At 36.1% G+C, this 22,428-nt stretch overlaps 1 protein-coding gene across 2 annotated transcripts in view; it reads right to left on the bottom strand.

Moving 5' to 3' along the window:
* Positions 1-5,677: 5,677 nt before the first annotated feature.
* LOC121735767 (protein trachealess) overlaps positions 5,678-22,428 on the bottom strand; it is a 50,671-nt gene continuing 33,920 nt past the window's right edge. Inside the window, exons 4-10 of one of the 2 annotated variants that reach the window (XM_042126688.1) lie at positions 19,489-19,578; positions 16,921-17,077; positions 14,415-14,539; positions 12,577-12,770; positions 12,055-12,164; positions 7,836-7,983; positions 5,678-7,547 (exon numbers count right to left, since the gene is read on the bottom strand). In XM_042126688.1, the coding sequence (XP_041982622.1) occupies positions 6,371-7,547; positions 7,836-7,983; positions 12,055-12,164; positions 12,577-12,770; positions 14,415-14,539; positions 16,921-17,077; positions 19,489-19,578 (2,001 nt within the window). In that variant the 3' untranslated portion in view covers positions 5,678-6,370. The remainder of the gene's footprint in view (positions 7,548-7,835; positions 7,984-12,054; positions 12,165-12,576; positions 12,771-14,414; positions 14,540-16,920; positions 17,078-19,488; positions 19,579-22,428) is intronic. The other variant, XM_042126689.1, reaches the window with a different exon arrangement.

Below are 22,428 nucleotides of genomic sequence, written 5' to 3'. Positions count from 1 at the left end.
TGACATTTGATATTTTTACAATCATTTTTTTACTATCTGGGTCCACGGTAGTGCCCCCGCCAAGACGAGCTAATTAACTTATTTTCAAATTTAATACCTCAGTGTCATGTATTGAATTTGGAAGTAACAAATACTAGAGTTTAAGTATAAAAGCAAGTTTGTATGTATAATATTGACAAAGTTATGTTGTTAGCACAATTAAATAATAACTAGTGCTTTTAATTTTTATTCACTGTAGTCATGTTATGCAAATATACCTTAAACCAAAATCAGTAGGGTACCTAATAATTGATTTACTCTTAGACCATTTAGCTATATTTTTAGGGTTCCGTACCCAGAGGGTAAAAACGGGACCCTATTATTAAGACTTCGTTGTCTGTCCGTCTGTCTGTCAGCAGGCTGTATCTCAAAAACCGCTATAGCTAGACTTCTGAAATTTAAACAGATTATGTATATCTGTTGCCGCTATAACAATACACAATCTGTGTATTTCAACAAATACTAAAAACAAAATAAAATTAATAATGAAGGGGGGCTTCCATACAAGAAACGTGATTTATTTGGCCTTTTTTGCTCGATTTCAATAATGGTAACAATTAGACACTTGAAATTTTTATAAAATCCTTTATTATAAGTGCACTTTAATAATTTATAATAATATTAAAATAAAAAAAATGAGGGGGGGCTCCCATACAAAAAACACAATTTGTGGCTTACTTTTGCTCTATAACGGTACGGAACCCTTCGCGCGCGAGTCCGACTCGCACTTGGCCGATTTTTATTATTGTGAAACAATGCCCACCTACAAAATAAGCTCCTTATTTTTCTATGTATTTCAACAGACCATTAGCGTTGAAATAAGGCAGCTAATATTTTTCTAATCTGTTATTCTACTTTTGCATTTACAATTTTAGGAATAGTTGTATATTGTATAAAATAATGTAAGGCTAATTTTTTCCGTCCAAGTAATGTTTTATTGTATTGTTATTTTGCTATTTTTTATGATAATAATATGACACTATTTTTAAGATCTGATGCCCATTGACAAAAATCTTTATTCTTCATGTTTCTAACCAATGCACTTGAAGACAAATGATAATTAGAAGATTATTACTACTTAAATAGTTATTTATTTAAATGAAAACGATGACAGAAAATGTGTAAAGTGAACCCATAATAACTTTATGTCTTTGAGTGCGATCGTTAAGAGGATACACCAGGGGCGAGAGAAATTGAAAATAGGTATTTGAAAATGTATTGCTGTCTCACCAATCTCAAGTCTCCCACCGAAGAGCGCGATAGAGACAACACGACAAAAGTTCTAATAAAAGAACAGAAAATCTTCGATTCGTTGTCCATATGCATATTCAGTGGGTCTGAGAATCGGCTACTGGGTACTTTTTATATTGATAAGTGCATTTGTTCAATAAATAATAGCAAAATTATTACAACTCGAGACTGACGGCGACTATTGTTTGTGCGACGGGATAGCGATAGACGTTGCCATGGTGACATACTTATTTAGTCACTTCAATAAAATAATATTGGCGAAATACTATAGCAAAACAACATTTGCCGGGACAGCTAGTAATAATATATAAAAAAATTGAGCATTAGGTATACTTTAACGGAAGTTGGGTATACCACTTGATACCAGCTCCTAATTAAGTAATTGCGACCCAAACTAAGTACTAGCTAGTTGTTCTTCGTAGGTGACATGTACTATCAGAGAAGTTGATTCCTAGGCAGATGGAGGACCTACGTAGTTTGGTCGCGTTACGTCAAACCCAGACCCAGACATACGTCAACGACAGATCACTATTATTAGGCAGACCCAACTTCATTTGGTCGGATCATGTCAATTTAATGTTAATATTAAGGCCGCGTTCACACCAAACCGACTGTGAGCCGCCGAATGTGAGCGAACGTTACGCAGTTTATTGTATTTCCATACATATTCACTTTTTCGTCCACACCTAAATACGCCATTACGCTAGGCGTAGGCGCGGACATTCGGTACCGTATATTTTCACGTCCACACTGGGGCTCACAGTGAGCCTGCTCACATTTGGCGGCTCACAGTCGGTTTGGTGTGAATGCGGCCTTAATATTAACATTAAATTGACATGATCCGACCAAATGACGTTGGTCTGCCAACTTCCTAGGAATCAATTAATTCCTCGATGGTACAGAAAAACTTTCAGCTTGTATAAAATGACAAACGTCTGGCTGCCGCTGGCTTGGGCCGTTATCTTAAAGCATGTAATTAATTTATATATAAAGTGCCTTTAAAATAGGTAAGCAAAGACTATAATAAAATCAGATTTTATGATATAAAATAAACATTTTCTTTAGACCCAGTTTCATCAAGCATTGTTAAATAATGGCTTGTTAAATCAGTTAACGGCTTGTTAGAGCTATCGAGCGTTCCACCATACGCTAATGTCATGTCAAATCGCCTAACACGGTGTTAAATTTTAATTCCTGCTGGGGAGGTCCGTTAAAATATATATAATAGGCCGTTATAATAGTCAAAACAAGAACTGTCAAAGACAATATCCAATATCAATAAAATAATCTGTTTTGACTTTTCAGTGGCCATGTTTCGCCACATGCTTACATATTTATTATTTTTCATGTTATGCATAATTATTTATTTTCATTTTGTCAAAAATTCAGCCCTCGGATTTTCCTTGACATTGCAAATACACTGACTTGTATCAAAATTACCAAACCGAAATAAGTAAATAAAAGTTTGTATCATGATTCATGTTTTCAGCTTTGACAGATCATAATTATTAACCTGGTAAATTAAAAAGAACTATTGTAGTGTGACAAATGTATGCGATCAGTGATATTTTAATTTGGTCGCATTATCTTCCAGATGACGTATTATACGAATAAGGTGAAAATGACACATTGCAGCCCACATGTCGTATTAAACTTGCACATTGCAATTTCGTCGCCTTATAACAAGAACGAACGAATTGAATGTTATTTATTCGTTGTTCACTTAACATTGCATTTACTAATCCGCTGTTAAATTTTTACTGTGGGACATAAGTATTTTAACAGTCTGTTTAATTTTCCAAGGTCCGTTAAATAATGCCTTGTTAGGATTTAACAAACAGAGGTTGGTGAAACTGGGTCTTAATGTCACAATATAATATTACAAAAATTAATGAAATATTTTGTACCTGACAACTTTTATATAGAGATTTTTATCAAAGCATCGAAGTTAAATGAATTTGGAATCTCGTTTTTATCAGAGTTACGCCTCTAGTAGGTACACCGACGCTGCGAAACGCGAAACAGCGGCGAACTGATTTGCTGTCTTTGAGCCTGTCCAGATGAGGAGGAGTCTTACGCGCGAGTAGGCGACTCGCGCGTACCCGAGATACTAGAGCTACTGTATATTATTATGTCGCGTCCAGATGCCTACGCGCGTTTTCTTACTCGCGCGTAATACGCTTGCAATGAGCTGCGGGGCTATAATGGTCACATTTAGCAATTCCTCTCAATCAATTCAGCAAATGAATTGTCAAAACTGTCAAACTGACAAATGTCAAATCAGTACAAAATACAGAAATGAATTGCAAGCAGAGTTGCAATTTGCGATTTTAGAAAAATGAATCATATCATGATTCTTCAAAGCGACCATTTTAGCCCGCGGGTCTCTCGACTCGCCCGTAAAACGCGCGAGTCGAGATACTTGGGTGTCATTGCAGCGTCCAGAACTATGCGCGAGTCCGTTACGAATGGACGTATTGTAAATTGTAATGCAATAGAAATTGAAACGCGCGTATGGACTTCGCACGTAAAACGCCTCATCTGGACAGGCACTTACTCGAACTCGCCACACGGCGTTATATAACGGTTACGTTTGACAGCTCGAGATTGTTGCTATATTCCGCTAGGTATATTAACTTTATGATCAATGTAAATAATATTTGCTGCACTGAAATTATTGACCTACTCAAGGTGCAGATCACACTAGAATAGCTGGACTGTATGAACTGATCGCACCTGCGATTACTCCGTCCATGTTTTATATTAAATATTATCGCTGTCTAAACTCTGAATCTCAATAAAGTTTTTGACAAAGTAATGATATATTATTTATTTTCTATCCTATTTTAGCGAAATGACACTGAAGCCATAGATTAAATTATACAATATTAATTTATTATTTTGTTACTGAATGGTTTTAGTCAAGCAGGTACCGCGATACCATAACTATGTAGAAGCTTAATTTAAGAGAAGTCAAATGAATTCCTTATTTTTTTGTAATATTTACATTTTTGTCAACCTGCACTCGAGCATGGCTATAGTAGAAATACGAAAGTATAGACAATAACAGCGAAGATAAACTGAAGGTACCGTTCCGATCTTTACCGCGGCTAACCGCGATCGACAAACAATCAAATATATAATGCTACTTTATGACAGACTATAATAATAGTCCTAAAAATTAAAAAAAATACTATTCTTTACTATTAGTCTATGTCATAAAGTGGCATTTTAATTGAATTTTTGTTCGCTAGCCGCGGTAAAGATCGCAACGGCACGTTCAGTTTATCTCCGCTGTTTGTCTATACCATACTTTCGTATTTCTACTGTAGTCATGCTACGGGTACGGTACCAGGATACCAGGATCTCATAACTATGTAGAAGTTTCAAGGGAAGTTAAATGAAGTTTCAAATTTTTGTTGTCAAGCAGGTACCAGTATCTCACAACTATACAGTATTTAGTGATTTATTTGCTAGAAAGTCAAATATTTTCTTCCCTACCCTGTTTTTAGGGTTCCGTAGCTAAATGGCAAAAAACGGAACCCTTATTTTAAATAATATATCATAATACTTACCTATTTAAAAAAACAGGGTAGGTTTTTGTCAAGTAGGTAATCTAATAACTTTGTAAAAGTTTAATTCAAGGGAAGTCAAATCATCAAATGACTTTCCCATTTTACTTACCGGGATCTAAGACAGGGTTGCACCAACTAACTTTGACTTTAACCTTAACTATAACCGGAAAAATTGACAGATGTCGTATGAGAATATGGGGTGTTTGGACGCCCTATTAATATTTAACTTTAACTATAACCACGCCTCTGGTGCAACCCAACCTAATAGTTTAGTTTAACGTAAGGCAAGTACAGTGGCAACTGGCAAATCTGCCACTATTAAAAAATTGAAAATAAAACAATTTTTGTGAAAATTATTCATTTATTTGGAGAAATCTCTTTCGCTTTTTATGTTATCAATAAAAAAATCAGTTCAAAAACGATTTAAACGTAACAGATAATTTCGTAATAAGCCTAATCCAGATTATATTAATTACAACTTTACAGTTTTATTATTAAATTCCTTAAATACGCTACATTAACGAAGCTTAAAAACAAAATTGAACAAATTTTTTCATTCTTATTGCACAAAACAGCAAACAAAATAGCAAATAACACCTAAGTTTATATTATAAATGAAAAAATCCTAATTTAAAAATCGAATAAGTACTTAAATATTTTCGGACGGAAAAAATTAAGAATGGAATGTTTAGATAATATTTTAATTCAAAAACAAAGCTTAGGAGTGCTAAACAAAAATCAAATAAATTTACAAAAATAACAACAAGTTGTCTTCGTTGTATTTAAAACAATAGTTTTTATTATTTTACAATATTATGTTTTATCATAATGCCCGACAATATATCAAGTTTAATAGTAATTCATTTTTGCTTTGTGTTAAGGTTGATCTACTTTGGAAAACACAAAATCATATTATTTTCCCGAATGTTGCCTTACATATTTAATATCATATTATTTAACCTAAATTTTGTAGAAGGAAACGCACGATTTCCAGAAAAAAAAATAATCTAGTCTTAAATAAAGAAATGTAACAAAAAGTCTTTGAGCATTATCGAAAATTGTCTTACAGAACATATTTACAGCTTAGCCTAAATAATAATATACAACTTCTATCATTTACAGGAATACCTAAATACAGTCAAGTGTATTTTACAATAATTTACAAGAAGCCTTACGTTTTAGAATGATATGCAAGAAGCCGGAGGCCCAAACTGTCCTGGGCATTAAAGTTTCGGGCTAAACCATACACTATTCTCATATATTTTACAATTACCGATCCTTATCTTACAAAAGATTCGCTGCTAAATACGTTCCCATACTTTCATACTTTGGCACAAAGTGTTCGACCAAAAAAACCTCCCGTTGGCACATTTTTGTGACACTACAATGTACAAAAAGTAACTCTATCATAAATAGTAAGCTGCATCTATCCATCCATCCATCCGCGAGCACACAACAAAAATGCAATAACAAGAAACAAAACAATGGACGTTTTAGTGGAACAGCTATGAGTTGGCGGAGTACCAGTTGGTGTTGGGCGGGGCGGACTTGTCGGGCTGCTGGGCGTGCGCATGGGCCTGGGGGTGGTACAGGTGGAACGACGACGACGGATGGAAAAACTGGGACTGGTCGAGCGGCGCGTAGTCGAGAGCGCCGGGAACCGCGGAGTAGGCTTGAGGCTTCAGTGGCAAGGCGGCTTCCCCTAGATAGGAATGCCTTAACGCCTCGGAATAAGCGCTGTTGTCGTACGACAGAGCATACTGCTGCTTGTCTCTCGGAGACACGGAGCCCGGCGGAGTCATTGCGGAATGGTAGTCAGCATATCCTCCGTAAGCCAAGGAACCGATGTCTGTATTCTTATGGCCTAATTGCTCGCCGTATCCTGAGCCTTCGCTGCCCGGTGGCGTAGGTAGAGGCCCGGACTGCCCATCACCGGAGTAGTATCCCCCAGTTCTACCATCTCCTAGGAAATTACTCCGGATCACGCTCTCTCGGTTCGCGTACAGCTGCCTCAGCAGCGCGGAAGCCGGCGTCGAGCTGTGGTTCCCTGGGATTTGTCTGTTCAAGTGATTAATGTGGTGGTTCTGCGTCCCTATCCACTGTATAGTCGACTTCTGCTGTTGCTTCAACAGAGCATCTGTCGAGAAATCTGTCGGCCTGTGCGCTATTTCCTTTCCGTCCAGAGCCGGGAGATGTTTGGACATGGCATTCTCGAGATCTCTTACCGAGGTTGCGTCGGTCCCTTCGGAGATGGCCATGTTTTTGTTGATGTTCTCTCGCTCTATCGGCGACATGGCCGCCCCGGGATTTGAGGAGCTCTTTCGTCTGTCATCATCTTTGTCGGCATCCTCCTCGCAGTCTGTTGTATGTTTCCGCTTCTTTAGTCTTCGGGCTGGCATGGGGGATGTTCTTTCTGGGGTGGTATGCAGCGGAAGAGGTTGGGTGTCGCTTAGTCTGGTGAGATGGGTGACGTCAGAAGTGGGAGGGGCGGTCGAAGCTGAGTCGTTATTGTTGGGGGCTTCGGTCCTCTCTGCCGCGTGTCTCGGGGGAGGGGGCGGAGCGCCGCTGTCGGCGTCTGGAGGCCCGTTTTCGGGGTCTCCCGTGATCTCCTCCCGTTTGACGCCCTGCACGCTTTCTTCTAGTTGGCAGCAGTCCATGACAGTGTTGGGATACTCTCGACCACTGAAAAGTCAAAATTTTTGGATTAATAGTCATCTCTCGCTATAATGTATTGAAACTATAGTGTCTAGAAGTCACGAATGTTTTCAAACCATAGACTTTGTTCATATCCTGCATTGATAAAATACACTTTATAGCTATCTAACGACATAGGTATAGTTTGTCGCTCGCGTTATAATATATCTCTCATCTTTACGGCTTGTCTATTACCTTCGTAGATCACTTTATAACGAACTACGCACTATCTCTTCCCTCGCTAAACTCGTGAAATCCTAAGGAATCTTCACTTACCTGATAACATAATTGACACAGATGATGTTCTGCTCATCAGCGTTCTTGGAGGAGCAGACGACGGTGGCGCAGGTCTGCATCCACGTGTACCCACCGAGCTTGTTCATCAGCCGGTAGTAGTGGGTCAGCACTTGACCCTTGTTCATCACTGGAAGAGAGTTGATGGTTAGGACCACGAAATAGCTTCATGGTTAGGACGGTTGATGGATGGCAAAATGTGTATTAGTGAAGATGTTATTTGTTAAAGCATAAGGGGGAGGGGGCGATGTTGGGCCACCTAACGGCAGTAGATGCGTCACCACATCAAACCGAAACGTGAGATCACTGACAAATCTAGGAAACAACAACAACAAGAGAAAATAACTTATTCTGAATAAAAAAATTTTGACTTTTGACTTTTGAAACGCTATAGTCGCTTAAACCTATAGTCGCTTTAAAAATCGGCTCACTCTATTTATTTATTGGCAAAATTGCCTCAACCTAGCAGCATGGCTATGACAACCGATGATTTCTAGCCAAGCGGTAAAATTCCTGTCGCTTTTGTCATCTTTACATCTATCTGCTGTGCAGATTGCCTATACTACGTTTACGTTTTTGTACGTAGTATTTACAGTGGCCATTACTTACTAATTATTATTACAGTACCTATCTCAATGTCTTTGTTATTCTGACGATTCTAATTTTCACTAGAATTTACCGTTATGTATCAAATAAAATAACTATATAACACATCACATAAACTTGACAACAAAATGCTTGGGTGTGAACACATGGTATCACCATTTTAGTGAGCACAGTAGGTATTGTAATGATATCAGATTGATTCTATTGATGTGTTTAACCTTGAATAGCTCACTTAAATCGACTCATGACGCTCGTTATTTTAAATAATTTAAGGCTACGAACACACGTGATCGTCAGATAGTCACGTATGTCTTTAAAATTGTTGTGACTAAAGCTTAAAGTGCGGTAAAGAGACAAGAAATTTATTTTTTACGTTTTTCCTTCATTGCGCTAAAATGGGTTGCTGTACATCTTTTCTGGATGAGAACTTTTGTTATTTGAACGCAGAATATCTGGTGCGAAATTTCATTCATATTTGCTCAGCGGTTAAATTGTGAGGTTACAGACAGACATATTCAATAGAATATTAGTAATGAAGACTTTTTACAACTTTAAAACATCACAATTTCATCTGTTTAGTGTTTCAACAAGAAAGTTGTCAACGAATTTTCATTCCTTTTGATGCGTTTGGGGGTAAATCTAGAAATTTCTAGCATCTGTGGGTTCTCGGCCGAAAAATTCCACATTATTCAGGGAACATAGTGTCGTACACATGTATTGTCTACGTGAGTCATTAGACTGATGTTTTTTGGTTTTGTATTGTTTTGTTCAATTTGCAAGTTGGCTGTCGGCCATCCTGAGGCGTCACTATTGTTGTGGTAAACTTATATGTTATTAGTTAATACACAATAGAGATAATTAATAATTGTTAGCTAATAAAAAATGTCGAAAAAGATGGCGCGAAGAATTAGATAAATACGAGCCAGACTCGCCTACGGTTGTGGTTGATCGAGAGGAGTGGAAGACTTTAGCGGAGGCCTAAGGCCTTTGCCATGTACCTAGGACAGCATAATATAGGCTCTTAAAAATAGAAAATGTTCTGAAAACAAAATGACGGTAGTTGAAAATCGATTGAACGAATGAGTAAAATTAGGAAATTCTGATTTCGTTTCCAATTTTCTTGGGTTTTCCTACACGGTATATTTAGCTACCTTGTCATTGAAGAAAAACCCGAAATAAATTGGTCATCCATTTCGTCTTGATGTTTCACTATGATTGTAACAAATGCGTCATGATTTCAACGAGACTTGAATTTAAATTTCGAACCGCGATCGCGGCATAGACAAGATATTTTTTATTAAAAGCTTCATATGCCAAGACATTATTCTCATAACGCAAATTTTGAATGTTCGACTTTTAAAATTAAAGATTAAAGGCAAAGGACCAAAGACAAAAAGTCGTGTCCTTATAGATTGTCCACCCATGACCCAATAAGTGGTGAAATCTATCAGTGTCGTAACTGTATTTAGTATTCCGTGTGTGTTTAGAAATCCATGTCAAGACAGTCCTCAAGGCAGCAGGAAAATTTACGGCTACTCTCATTCGATCAGTTGAAGTCATCATCGATTTCTAATTTTATGAACCCATAAAAAGCAAGTTTTATTACCATAGATTTTCCTGTAAGCTTTTTGTTACGATGTTGCTTCTTGAAAGGCTGCCTCTTTACACAGCGTAGATTTACGTTTGTCGGTTCACATTTGCCTATCAAGCCAGTTTCATAACGAAAGTTAACAATAGGTCGAAACATTGTATAAGTAGGTATCGGTATGCAGATATTTTCATTAGTCAAAAATTGTTTGTAATTTTCCTCAGTTACCAGAGACGACCTCCGTGGCTCAATGGTTAGAGTGTGTGGCAACTCAAGCCGGGGGTCGCGGGTTCGAATCCCGCCGACGGAACAAAAAAAAAGTTTTTCAAAGTTCCTGGGTCATGGATGTGTATTAAATATGTGTATGATATTGATTTTATAATAAAAAATTTAAATATATGTATAGTATAAAATTATTAAATATATTTCCGTTGTCTGGTACCTGTAACACAAGTCCTTCAGGTACTTAGCACGGGGCCAGACTGACGTGGTGTGAAGCGTCCATAGATAAAAAATAATAATAAAAAAAAGTTACATTCCAAAGCCATCATACTCATGTACCTAGTATCCTTTAATATTTTAACTCATATTATTTCCTTCTACGTACACACACAATTTAGGCCCGTCTGTCTGTCTGTGCTTTGAATAATAATTCCACGTCCCATCACGCTTCCTCCTTCCCTGTGGCTCCGTGGGAAATGTCGCTTGGAGCTTTTATATCGCTGTATATTTTATACGACGTATTTTATGACAGATCAAATACCTAAGCAGGATAAAGACTCTAGTGTACATATATTTTGACTTTTGTATAATAGAAATACCTATTATTATAAGATAAAGTACATAGAATATCGTTTTAATGCTAAAGGTAAAAAAAGTCCTACATTATTCAAATCAAATACACCAATCACAGCTCTCCCTTCAGTTCTCGTCATCGATATCAATCAAGTCCATATTCAAATGACGTTAATTTGAATTTGAGAATCGAACAACTGTTTACGTAATCCAAGATGGCCGCCGATTAACGCCAATCACGAAGCGCCTACGTCATTTATTTTTCACTGGCACCTGTAGTTGATTTACTTATGAGATGGTTATATTTACCCGAAAAAACAGTAACGGTATTCGCCTGGCTATAAATGCACTGGGCATTCTGCATCTTGAGGTTTTTTGACAAGAGTTTATCTTTTTAATAGCTTTGTAACTCCTTGACGTTTACCAATCAAAAGTGCCAACTAGCTTTCAGCGTTTGAGTCTGACCAACGATAGATTTCAGGCTAAAGGCGTAGCTAGGCTTGAACTTGTGCAAGTTGTTAAGTGTACAGTTAACGTTGTGACGGTACTGAAGCTTTGAGTGGCTCCTAACTTAAGTAACCTTTGAGCACAGCCGTTAGAGTTCTAGTTGATAGGTTTACGACGTCCACACGCGGTCAAACGCGGACAACGGCGGAATAACAACGACATATTATCATAAAGTACCGGGTGTTTTTGTTTGAAAGCGGACAATTTGGCTACGAACGCCATCTGAATGAGCCTATTTCAGCTGCTTATAGAATAAATATTGAAGTAAAAGTGTACTATGTTTTGGGACTTTAAAGTAGGAGCATTTACATACTTAAAGCCATTAAGCCTGAATGTAATACGTAGGGGTAATAAAAAACCTGAAACATGAATTTGAAATAAAGCGTGAAGTCCACCTTGAGATCTGAATACTATGTCGGAAATTTCAGATCTGAATGCTGTCGGAAAATATTCCTTTACCATATTTTCTTCCTACTCCTATTTTCTTCCGATTAATTTTGTTGATCCCAAGATCATATCAAAGGGTTTTCGTGGTTGGATACCGTTGTCGATCCTGAAGTCGCAGGAGATATAGTGATGAGAATGTGTGGTGGGCCAACGCCCGATTTACTATATTATCCGAAAGAAGCCTTGGGTCTACACATAACGTAGAAGGAAGATAATTAATGTAGGAAGGAAGATAAAAAAAGTACATAATATACTCACAATCAACGTGACATTTCCTCAGCTTGTTGGCGTCTTCGCCGTGGCAGAGCGCGTACAGGTTCTTGCCCGTCAGCTCCTCCGCCGTGTAGCCCAGCAACTCCGATACCCTGCTGAAAGGTGGATAAGGTTACACTACTGATGAAGACAATACAAAAAGCTATTTTCTCTTACACTACTGTTAAAGTGTGGTTGATGTCATAAAAAAGCAATTTTCTCTGAAAATGGGCCTTTTGCTATCTATTACTGAAAGCCGCGTCCAAGTATGTAATACTACGGTTTAGTAAGCTGAACAGAAAAGAGTGGCGAAGAACACTTTTTTTTCGAAAAATCTGCATGAACACAATACATAATATGTTCACAGAATACATAATATAGGTTTCTCAATAATTTCTGAAAAAAGGGCCTGATTTCAAAGTGGTTTGTTATTATTTCTCTATTCCGATAAGAATGGAATTACAATATAACAAGCCGTCATTACTCGTATATGGCAAAAAGCCATTCAATATAATCATAAATCCCAACCTGGGTTCGCAGTGCGCTATTCGGAAGTCGAAGTTGATCCTCGTCACGAACATGTCAGACTCCAGCCTGATCTCGTGGACCGATGGTGGTGGGAGCGCGATGGCCAGCGCCACCATTCCCAGAAGCTGCGGTGGCGCCTTCCGACTGTGGGAGAAGGTGTATTGTGGCCGCAGACGGCACAGCATTAGTACCACCTGGAAAGAAAGAAGTGATGGTAGATTGTGATCCCTAGTGGTGTTGGATGCTTTTGAAGGTGCTAATGGGAAAAAGACTTCAAATAGAATAGGCATAGTTGTGTTGGTAAATTTTGGTGATTTAAGGTGCTGATGAAAAGACTTAAAATAAAACAGAATATGTTATACGTCAAGTAAATCAGAATACAATAAAAAATATGAGTTAACATAGGCGTAAAATTAGGCATGAAAGTTATATACCAAATACTAGATACATCAAATACTTTTAATGTGCCCGGTAGTATTCTTCCTAGGCAAACATACGGTAATGTTAAAAGGTAAGAGCAACCTCAATAATTTAACTAAGATAACACAAAATTCCGGCAGGGATAATTGTAAAAGACAATTAATATGTAGCCTATGGCAAGTCATACAGACAATTACGGATGTAGTAATTGCGCTGATATTAGCGAGTTGCGCCATTAAGATGCAGATAAACTAAACGGTTTAACTTCCGAAAGCCAATTTATTGGTTTTATGTGCTTGGATGTGGATTTAGAATCGTTGGTCAGACAAATGATAAAAATGATTAAGATAATTCAGTAGTCATGAATTCATGACATAATTTCAAACGTCACATTTCACATGACGTAGGATAGTATCTCTTTTTTTGACAAATATAAATCTTATAAGATTACTACCAAGTTACTACCTGATCTAAATAAGCCAATTTCACTAACAAAATAGACTGGCAAAATAATATAACAATATCAATTATTGGCAACTATCAAAACGGGGAATCAAAAGGCATGAAATAAAAAATACGATATTGCCCAATAGATTGAAATACCCACTTTATTTTTTATGAACAATAAAGCTGTTGGCGACAATCTATTACCGGCGCTTTATTCTCAAGATATAATCACACTTTATGTTCTAACACCGAGTTAGGCAAAAATTATGGGACATAATATAGTACCCTGCGGCACCCCACGCAATAACTCCTACAATAATATTTGCGATCTGCAACGGAATTGCTTAAACGTTTTGGATATATTTAATACACAATAAACATTTGATTTGCTGGTTTAATTGGTGTAATAAACTCCAGAATTCGCAATAAATCTAACTTTATCGTAAAGTCATTAATATCAAAGACATTTCAAAAATCTATTAAGTATTAAACTGGGTTGTAATTGCCGAATTTGTCTACTGATAGATTAAATTATATATTGGCTATAATATTAATTACGCTATTATACTATACTTTTAACATGTCTTCAATACCTGAAATTTTCTTTGATTTCTTAAATTTCTTTTAGCACTAAGTTTTGAGTTTCTGGAATTACTGTTTTTTCACTCATTTTTCACTGAAACATTATCAAATAAGCTTTTTTACAGTAACAAGGTTCTTATGTGCCTTATATGATACCCACCCGCCAGTTACCCTGGTCAGCTCGAGCTTCCTCCTTGCTTCTTCCAACCTAGATTGAAAATGAAAATTCAGCGTCCATCTATTCAGTAAATACTAGATAGGAAACTTTATGTTCAAATTCATTAATACACGAAACAAAATGACGGCTTTTACTTTAGCGGCTGTGGATCTTGCTAGTATAAAAACCGCCATAAAAAGATTATGCTACTAATTCAAAAAGCAGTTCTTACCCTATATCCTGAAGATTTGAAGTGACAGCCTCGTTTGGTGAGGGTGCTTTTCATTCTGACGCAGAACGCTCGATCCATTCCTCGGTACAGCGTCCCACTGGCTGCCAGACTCATTTGAGATGATACTGCAAAATATTGGATTCGTTAGAAAATATAGGTGCTTCTTAACTCGTATTGCTGTTAAAACGTATATTTCTATAATCAACAGAAATTATTTTGTTTCAAAAATAAAAAGTTTTTTATTTTGAAACTTTTCTTATATTAGTATATAATTTTTCTTCGAGATTATGTTTTATCAGATACTTTATTTATAACTCTCGAAAAGTCTGCTCTAACCATTTCAAATACGGTAGTTTACGATTCTCGGAAACAGTTGCTCTGATAGTTTTGGTCACGCCATTTTCTGGTAATCAAATATTGCTGTGGGACGTTTGGTGATGGCTTGATTTTGGCCGGATATCTAATTACGCAGAGGCGTTGGGAGCGGTCGCGCTTAATTGATTTCACTCAGGTGCAATGAGTTTAGGATTTCGTCAGTGATGCTCAAATTGTAACGTTTTTGGAATAACGTGATGGTGATTAAATGTTATGCAAAAAAGTTTTCATGTATTAAAATTTTTGGAAATATTAAGTAAACTTACAAGTCTTAATTATGCACTGGAAGGAAATGGAAATTACTTTTAGTATTATTGGGTTGATGACGATATGAAACCTTTTCACCTTTTATTAGGATAAAAATTATCTGCATTCCAAACCAAATACTTTTCAGCATCATTTGTAACTATACAATTAAAGTTTGGGAACCCGCCTGTAAAAACTGTAGCTTCCATCACAGATTGATCATGGCCATCGCACCACAATACAACTTTATCTACGGACTTCAGCTCTGTGGACACTTCGCTATGGCATTCTCGACACAAAAGCCACCTGTCACACCAGAGCCTGATTGATTTTTTCACCGACTTTTTCTGACATATCACAGCCTAAATTGATTTCCCCGAGTCTGGTAATAGGTGTGAAGTTAGGTGCATTGTATTATGGGTCTTATTTTGATTCGAGAAATCTGATGGTGGTAGATAAATTGGAGAGGATTAAGTAATTAAAATTTTAGCTTCAGTAAAGAACCGTTTTCTTTCAGATCATAATGTCTTATCAAATAAGAATTAATAATACTTATAAGGTTTTATTATCAAACTACTTAATAATAACCTTAAGCTTCGCATCACTTCAGTTTAGTTAATCATTCAGCTTCCTATTAGAAAGTGTGTCTAAAGAATTTTGTTACAATTTTAACAAATCGATTTCCCACAAAAATAGATGTTAATCATCAAAATAAAGGTGTTGAGGCTCCCCATAGATAACACCGTGAAGATTCCTAATTCAATTTCAATTTGAAGCACCACATAATAAGTTATTTTCATCGATTCGTTTTATAATATCGAATATTCGGAAAGATATTGTCACTGCAGTGGCGCAATGGCTTAATTGAATATAATATATTTTTTATTGAGCGTTTTTTGGGTGTTTTCTACGTTGTTTTGACTGACAGAAGTGGAACAGGTAACAGTGAATATAATAGACTACAAAGTTTTTATGAAACGTCTAGAAGGAAAGTGTCTTCTATGAATATATATTTAACGTCTATACAAAATAATTGTCAATTAATATTGAATCTAGAATAAGAACTTAAAAATAAAGTAAAATATGGTACAATAATTGTTAGGACCTGAAGATGAATACTTATTTCAAAATGTATATATTTTGTGAATCTATCATGTAATACTCATTGAAACATGTTGAAAAAGTTGCTTTGTGCTATTTGTGCAACATAATATTGTATTTATCTACCATTATATTTACGCATAATGTACAATAATTATTTAATGGTCAAAACACCAATACTCAAATCCTTAATAACTCTTATTATTTTAAAGGCTAGGCTTATTGCAAAATTGTCCTTTATTATGCAATCATTCGTAATTTAAAATTGCATTACCTGTAAGGTCATTCCATAAAACCGCAAGTTTTGACCAAAATATAATCAAACCTAGAATTGCATTTGATTGATTTCAAATTACTGAAATTACTTAATTTTCATTTACTACCGCTTAAATTACACAACACCTATGAGAACTATGATTAAATTAAATCTTATCTAAGCTTTTGATACTTGAATTCTGTTTTAAAACTGACGAACGGAAGATCTACAGTTAATGTGGGTAGTCGATTTGGAAAGCCGATTACATTTAATTACGTACTGGATATTTTAAAAGTTCGTGATTTCTTTTCATCTTCAACTTTTGAAGCTAAGCTACTTCGCTACCTTCTCTACCATCCTCTTAAATGAATTAGGAAAGATCGACAACGCATTGTAGTAAGAAGAATATTAATTAATCCGTCAGTATTTTGAGGTATAAAAAAGTTTCTTCCATATCTGTCTTCAAGTTTTCTTTCCTCCAATCCTCAACTTCCAAGGCTTTTAACGTTTTCATCGTCTATCACTTACCATCAGGGTTATTGGTCCCGTGTTGACTGCCCTCTTCACTGGAGGGGCTGCTGAGTGCCCCTGACCTTCCGGCGAGCGACAGGCCCAGCTGCTCAGCAATCTCCGCGTGATCAGCCTGGTGGACGTAGTCGAATATACTGCTACCCGTCATCTCCACCTGATGAAGAAATTATTTGTTAGAAAAAAAAACTTGAACTAAATTTATATATTACGTGGTTAAAATAGTTGTTGTATTTTCACAAACACATGTTGTGAGATAATTTGATACTGATGAGCCTTAGGAATATAAGGCAAAAAAATTAAATTGTGTCTCTTTGCAAGTATAGGAAAAGCTAACTCTTATTTATTATCAATAACTACAATAGATACTATAATAAAAATAGATACCTATAAAAAAACAGGTCATTGCACACGTAATGACAAATAACCTTAAAGTGAACTGCCTGTCTTTTGTTAAACCTCGCAAGACTTAAAAGAAAAAGGGAAGTATATAAATAAAGGACTATAAAGTACGCACGAATTGGCAATAAGCAATCTGATTCTTGAATAAATATACAATTTTGTATTCCTTGAATTCAAATCGAAATCAATAGTACTAGGATAAGATATAAATGATAATAAGCTGTTCAGGGAATTCACTGTGGCAATAATTTACACATCATTTAGCTGCACAATGTAAAGACTTTTATTTGCCGTCTTAACGATCACTGTCAAAGAAACTAAAAAAAACATTCTTTGGCCTTAACACATTACTCTGTTGAGTTGGGTTTTCGCAGCGTTGATGCTCACATGTTTTATCTATATACATATTTTGGCCACAATTGCGTTGGAGACGACATTTTGACAGAACGTTAAACATTAGAAGAAAGGTAGGAAGTAGAAAGAAGTATGACGCGTAGCACTGTCCACATCTTCCGAACTCGCGCGTCGCGAAAACGCTGATGTGGCATACAGTATAGATCAGGCCACAACACTGCGTTGCGACGTCGTATCGCAAAAACAACCTTTGAAGAGCAATGTAATGTTGTGGCTTATGTGCGGCATTCCGTACCAACAACGCAACGTGGCACAATACAAAGAGTTCCAACGTTGCAACGACGCAATTTACCACAATCCTCTATTAGGTACCGCCGAATATATAGAAAGTATTTCCAATACTCATAAACGGTATGAATCAACTTTCTTGACCCATCCACGTATGCTAATGTTATATTAAATTGTGAGACCCTATTACGCATTCTACTGTCGTGTATCCGCCATACATCTGAGGTGGTCGCTTCTTCGAATCCGGCCGTTTGATTCCATCGGATAGTGTTGAATAAATAGAAGTAACTGCAGGTTACTTACCTGAAGCTTTGAAATAAAAGAAGAGGAAACCAATAAGGTAGAAAAAAGAGAAAATAGAAGGAAAATTAAACGTTCAATGAAGTTGAGTGAAATGTTAATTTACAAAAAAAAAATATGATAGGATAGAAATTGTCGTTGAGGTTTAACTTTGAATGAAAGTTATCTTAAAATAAATTAATGCGCAAATAAACATTTCTATGTTCAATATTACATGACATCTCTCTTTTAGATAAATGCTGATCCTTATGAAACTCCATCCAACTTCAATATTACATGATGTGACTATCCGCCATAAATGTCCAAATACAAAGGTATTGCAATAAGCGTGTTTACTGCCAGAAAATTGATAAAGCCATAAATTTTTCAACATTGTCTCCAATATTGACGGGAAAATGAAAAGCTGGCAACACTGTTTATTTGTGTGTGTGCATTAGTACGGCAGGCACGCGCGCGCCTTGCCACTACGTGACTAGCATTATCATCCTCCCTTTCCCCCCATAGCTCCGTCTCTCTCGCACCACCCTTCAGCCATTTTGGATCAACCGTTTCCCAGTTTTCAAATCTTTTTTCCCTTTAAATGCAGCAATATTAAATACTCTGTATTCCTTCTTATAAATCTTCGCTTTTAGGACCTTCCTTTTCTTTCAGGATTACCTCGCTTACTTTCATCCCTACTCTGCTCACGTATACGAAGTTTTTGTTTATTGCGTTTATGAGGTAAAGGTAGGCAGACACCTCCCCACGTCTCCACACGTGCCTGTTATCAGATGAGAGCGTCTTTCTAGCGCCGCTGATTACATCGTCATGTGAGACTTTGAATGAGTTTATAGCTTCCTTTTTACATTTAAACCGACTACACCATCTCGATGTGAATAATGATCATTCGAGGAAATAGAACTTTTTTTAAAAGCCTTTTCAGGTTTAGTGAATACTTTTTCAGATGGACTATAATATAACAATAACCTCGAATGGTTTATAATTTAAACTGAATTTCATGATATTCACAGTTTGTTAGATGATATTAGAAAGGACATTCATTGTTATTAATTTAACTAATCAATTAAATCGAACTTAATGGTTTTACGTGTTTTTTAAAAGTCTTTATCTATGGATACATGCATTTGGAGATATAGATGGTACAGATGAAAAATAATTAAAATATAATCCTGAAGCACACAATATGTGTTAAGGATTAAAAATTAGACAAAAAGTCAAACTTACTTGTGATAATCCTAAATATATAGAAACAGTCTCCGATATGTAGAGGAACCTCCCGTCAGCTGCCACCGACAACGCGAAACCGTCCAGCGACTGTCGACAAAATACAAAATTAGTTAACAAAGAAAAAAAAAAGAAATATGCAATTCGAAAATAAGCTTATAATTTAAAATCTTACAACGATTTTCACATTACCAACAACAACAGTAACAAAGTCCCCTGAATAGAGTTAAATTATTGGCAACGCTAAAAGAGGCCCAGCATCATGAATTTGCCCATACAAAAATGAAAAACTTCGTTACACTCTGTATAAGAACACTAAAGTCATTAAAATTACGATATTTTCAAGTTACAGGATTTTCAACCAACACCATCCACCTTTTACTAAACTTAATAAAATGAATTCGATCAATGATAGTTATCCTAAAACTTCTTCTAATATCTCTTCAGATATGTCTACAATCTACATAGACATAATTTCGCAATGTAATCAAGTGTAATGTCGCGCCCCACTTGTTTCTACATCTCTATCTCGCGCTCGACAAAAACCTAATAACTTATATCAATCGATTCTATCGACAAAAAGAGTAAACAAACAGAAGTGGTAGCCAACAGACTTAAAGCTGCAAGATGCGACTTATGTTAAAACTTAAAAATACTTATTGACTCAAGAAAAACACCACAAAGAATTGATTCTAATTATTGGTTGTTGCGTGTTTAAAATAATTATGTCCTCTTGATTTAAACCATAATATTAAACACCGAAAATTACAGTTTTCCGTAAAAGCACGACTGAAACCGTACCTTTTGTCGTTCCTTTACATTAAAACATTGACGGTTCGCTCTATTTTATCATAAATGGCGTTAAAAGCTATTATGTTTTGGATAAAGCAAACATTTTGTCTGATAGTGAATCTCAAGACACTGAGATCAGATGAACTCAGTCCGAGAGTGTGAGAAAACCGTCAGTCACGTTTTCGTCCAATGTTATTGACAGTCAAACGTTTGTTTTATGTGACTCATATATTTTAATGACGATAAGCAACAATGACAATAAAAAGATATATTCTTTTTTTTTTTTAAATCTAAGATAAACACATTTTCAATCCAGTACGAATGCAGTCAAACATCAAATTAGAAGTATTGATCAATCGTATCCGAACTGGAACTAAGCTGTAATAATATTAGATTAAAAAAGAAGAATTGAGGTTCTAATCAAAACAAATCTAGTACTCAGAAACCAATAACCATTTACCATACTTTATAGTTTTAACGTAGGTTTTAACTAACCTTTGTATTAACCTTTCTTTAAAGTGCATGTCCACGAGCTTGCCTTATCTAGTATGACTCTAATTCTGCGTCTGTTTTTTCTTCATAATGAGTGGCGGGTATAGATAACAATGGTTGATATAAATGAGTTTTTTGTAGATATCTGCTAGGTTTTACTGGATCTGGCATCTATTCATCTATTTGGAGATTGTGACTAATCACATAAAAACACTTTCGTTGGTCACTGGGACACTGATCAATAAAAAGTTTGTAAAAACGTAAGTTATTTTAGTCTAAGGCTAAGTACTTAATAAATAAAAAGAAAAAGTGACTCAATGTATGACGAGCGACAAAGAAAACTTAGGTCAAGTACACTACGTGTCCGGCCGTTTTCGCATGTTTCCTTACAACCGATCCCGCAATGGACAGAAAAAACTCAAGGAATCACGTACAGGCCCGTTTTCAATCATAATAGTGACCGCAACGGCACATTACGAGCGATTGCATAAAATTATCATTTACGTGCCCGAATGACAGATAAATCGATTTTTTAGCGGTCCGCCATGATGGAAAAACTCAAATCAGCAACCGAAGTCAAATTGTTTCCGTACTATTGATGTGTTGATGCATTGATGCATAAACTCGTTAAATTAATAACACATTTACCCTTATTTCAATAGCAGTAATAAAACTAGATTTAAAAGCTCACCTCTTCTATTTAAACGTGTTATTAATTTGAATCGATATCTTTTGAAACATAAAATATTATGATGATCCGAATCATAACAACCACACTCGACCTAATTATTAGTTAAGTTAAGGCTGGATAAATAAAAATGCTGACAAGAAAAACTCTATTGATGCAACAAAAATTGAAATGATAAAATATTAAACAGAACCTAAACATGAAACTCGACTCGCTCTTGTCCAATAACCCTTCAACACAATACATGCAATTAAATGAGTGACGAAATTTGGTCGAAACCGTAGAAATATCAAATTGGTTTGAAAGTTGTGTGCTGTGTGACTGATCTATTGTATATTGTGTACATTTTGCAATCAAACTATCAAAAATAGATTGCGCCTACGCAATAATTAATCATGACAGTGTAAACGAAATGTCCAGTGTTAAGGTTTTTATCACTTTTTAAGTTCACTAGCTAAATCTTGGTCTGATGATTATTGATTAGGTTGTTTACTTTGTTTAGTACGATATAACATGTTTGAAGCTTTTCAAATTCAAACTGTACTAGATACTTACACGAAGGATATTTGTAACATAGGCTCATATTATTGTGTGGTAAAAGCTTCTCTAGCTTTTCTTGTGAAATTGATAATATTATAAAGTTTTCTAACAGACTCAGTAGCATGTATTATATTACACTCTGTCGTGGTCTGTCAGTTCTACGAGCTCAAACTGTGTATATCCAGACACATGGAGTGTGGCCATACTCCATGTGTCTGGATTGTGCACTAGATGCTCATTGTTTTTTTTTCTGTAAAACATTGTTTACATATTAGCAGGTCTCACTTGCAATATGTGCGTGCCCTGGTGCTGCTCGAACAGCTCTGTCGCGGTCTGCCAGTTCTACGAGCTCAAACTGGGCAGCCACACTCCAAGTGTCTGGATTATGCACTAGATGCTCATTGTTTTTCTTCTGTAAAACTTTGTTT

The sequence above is a fragment of the Aricia agestis genome, chromosome 18 (genome assembly GCF_905147365.1).
Source record: "Aricia agestis chromosome 18, ilAriAges1.1, whole genome shotgun sequence".
Classification (NCBI taxonomy): domain Eukaryota; kingdom Metazoa; phylum Arthropoda; class Insecta; order Lepidoptera; family Lycaenidae; genus Aricia; species Aricia agestis.
The sequence above is the reverse complement of the archived record's forward strand: the minus strand, read 5'-3'. Positions and strand labels throughout refer to the sequence as shown.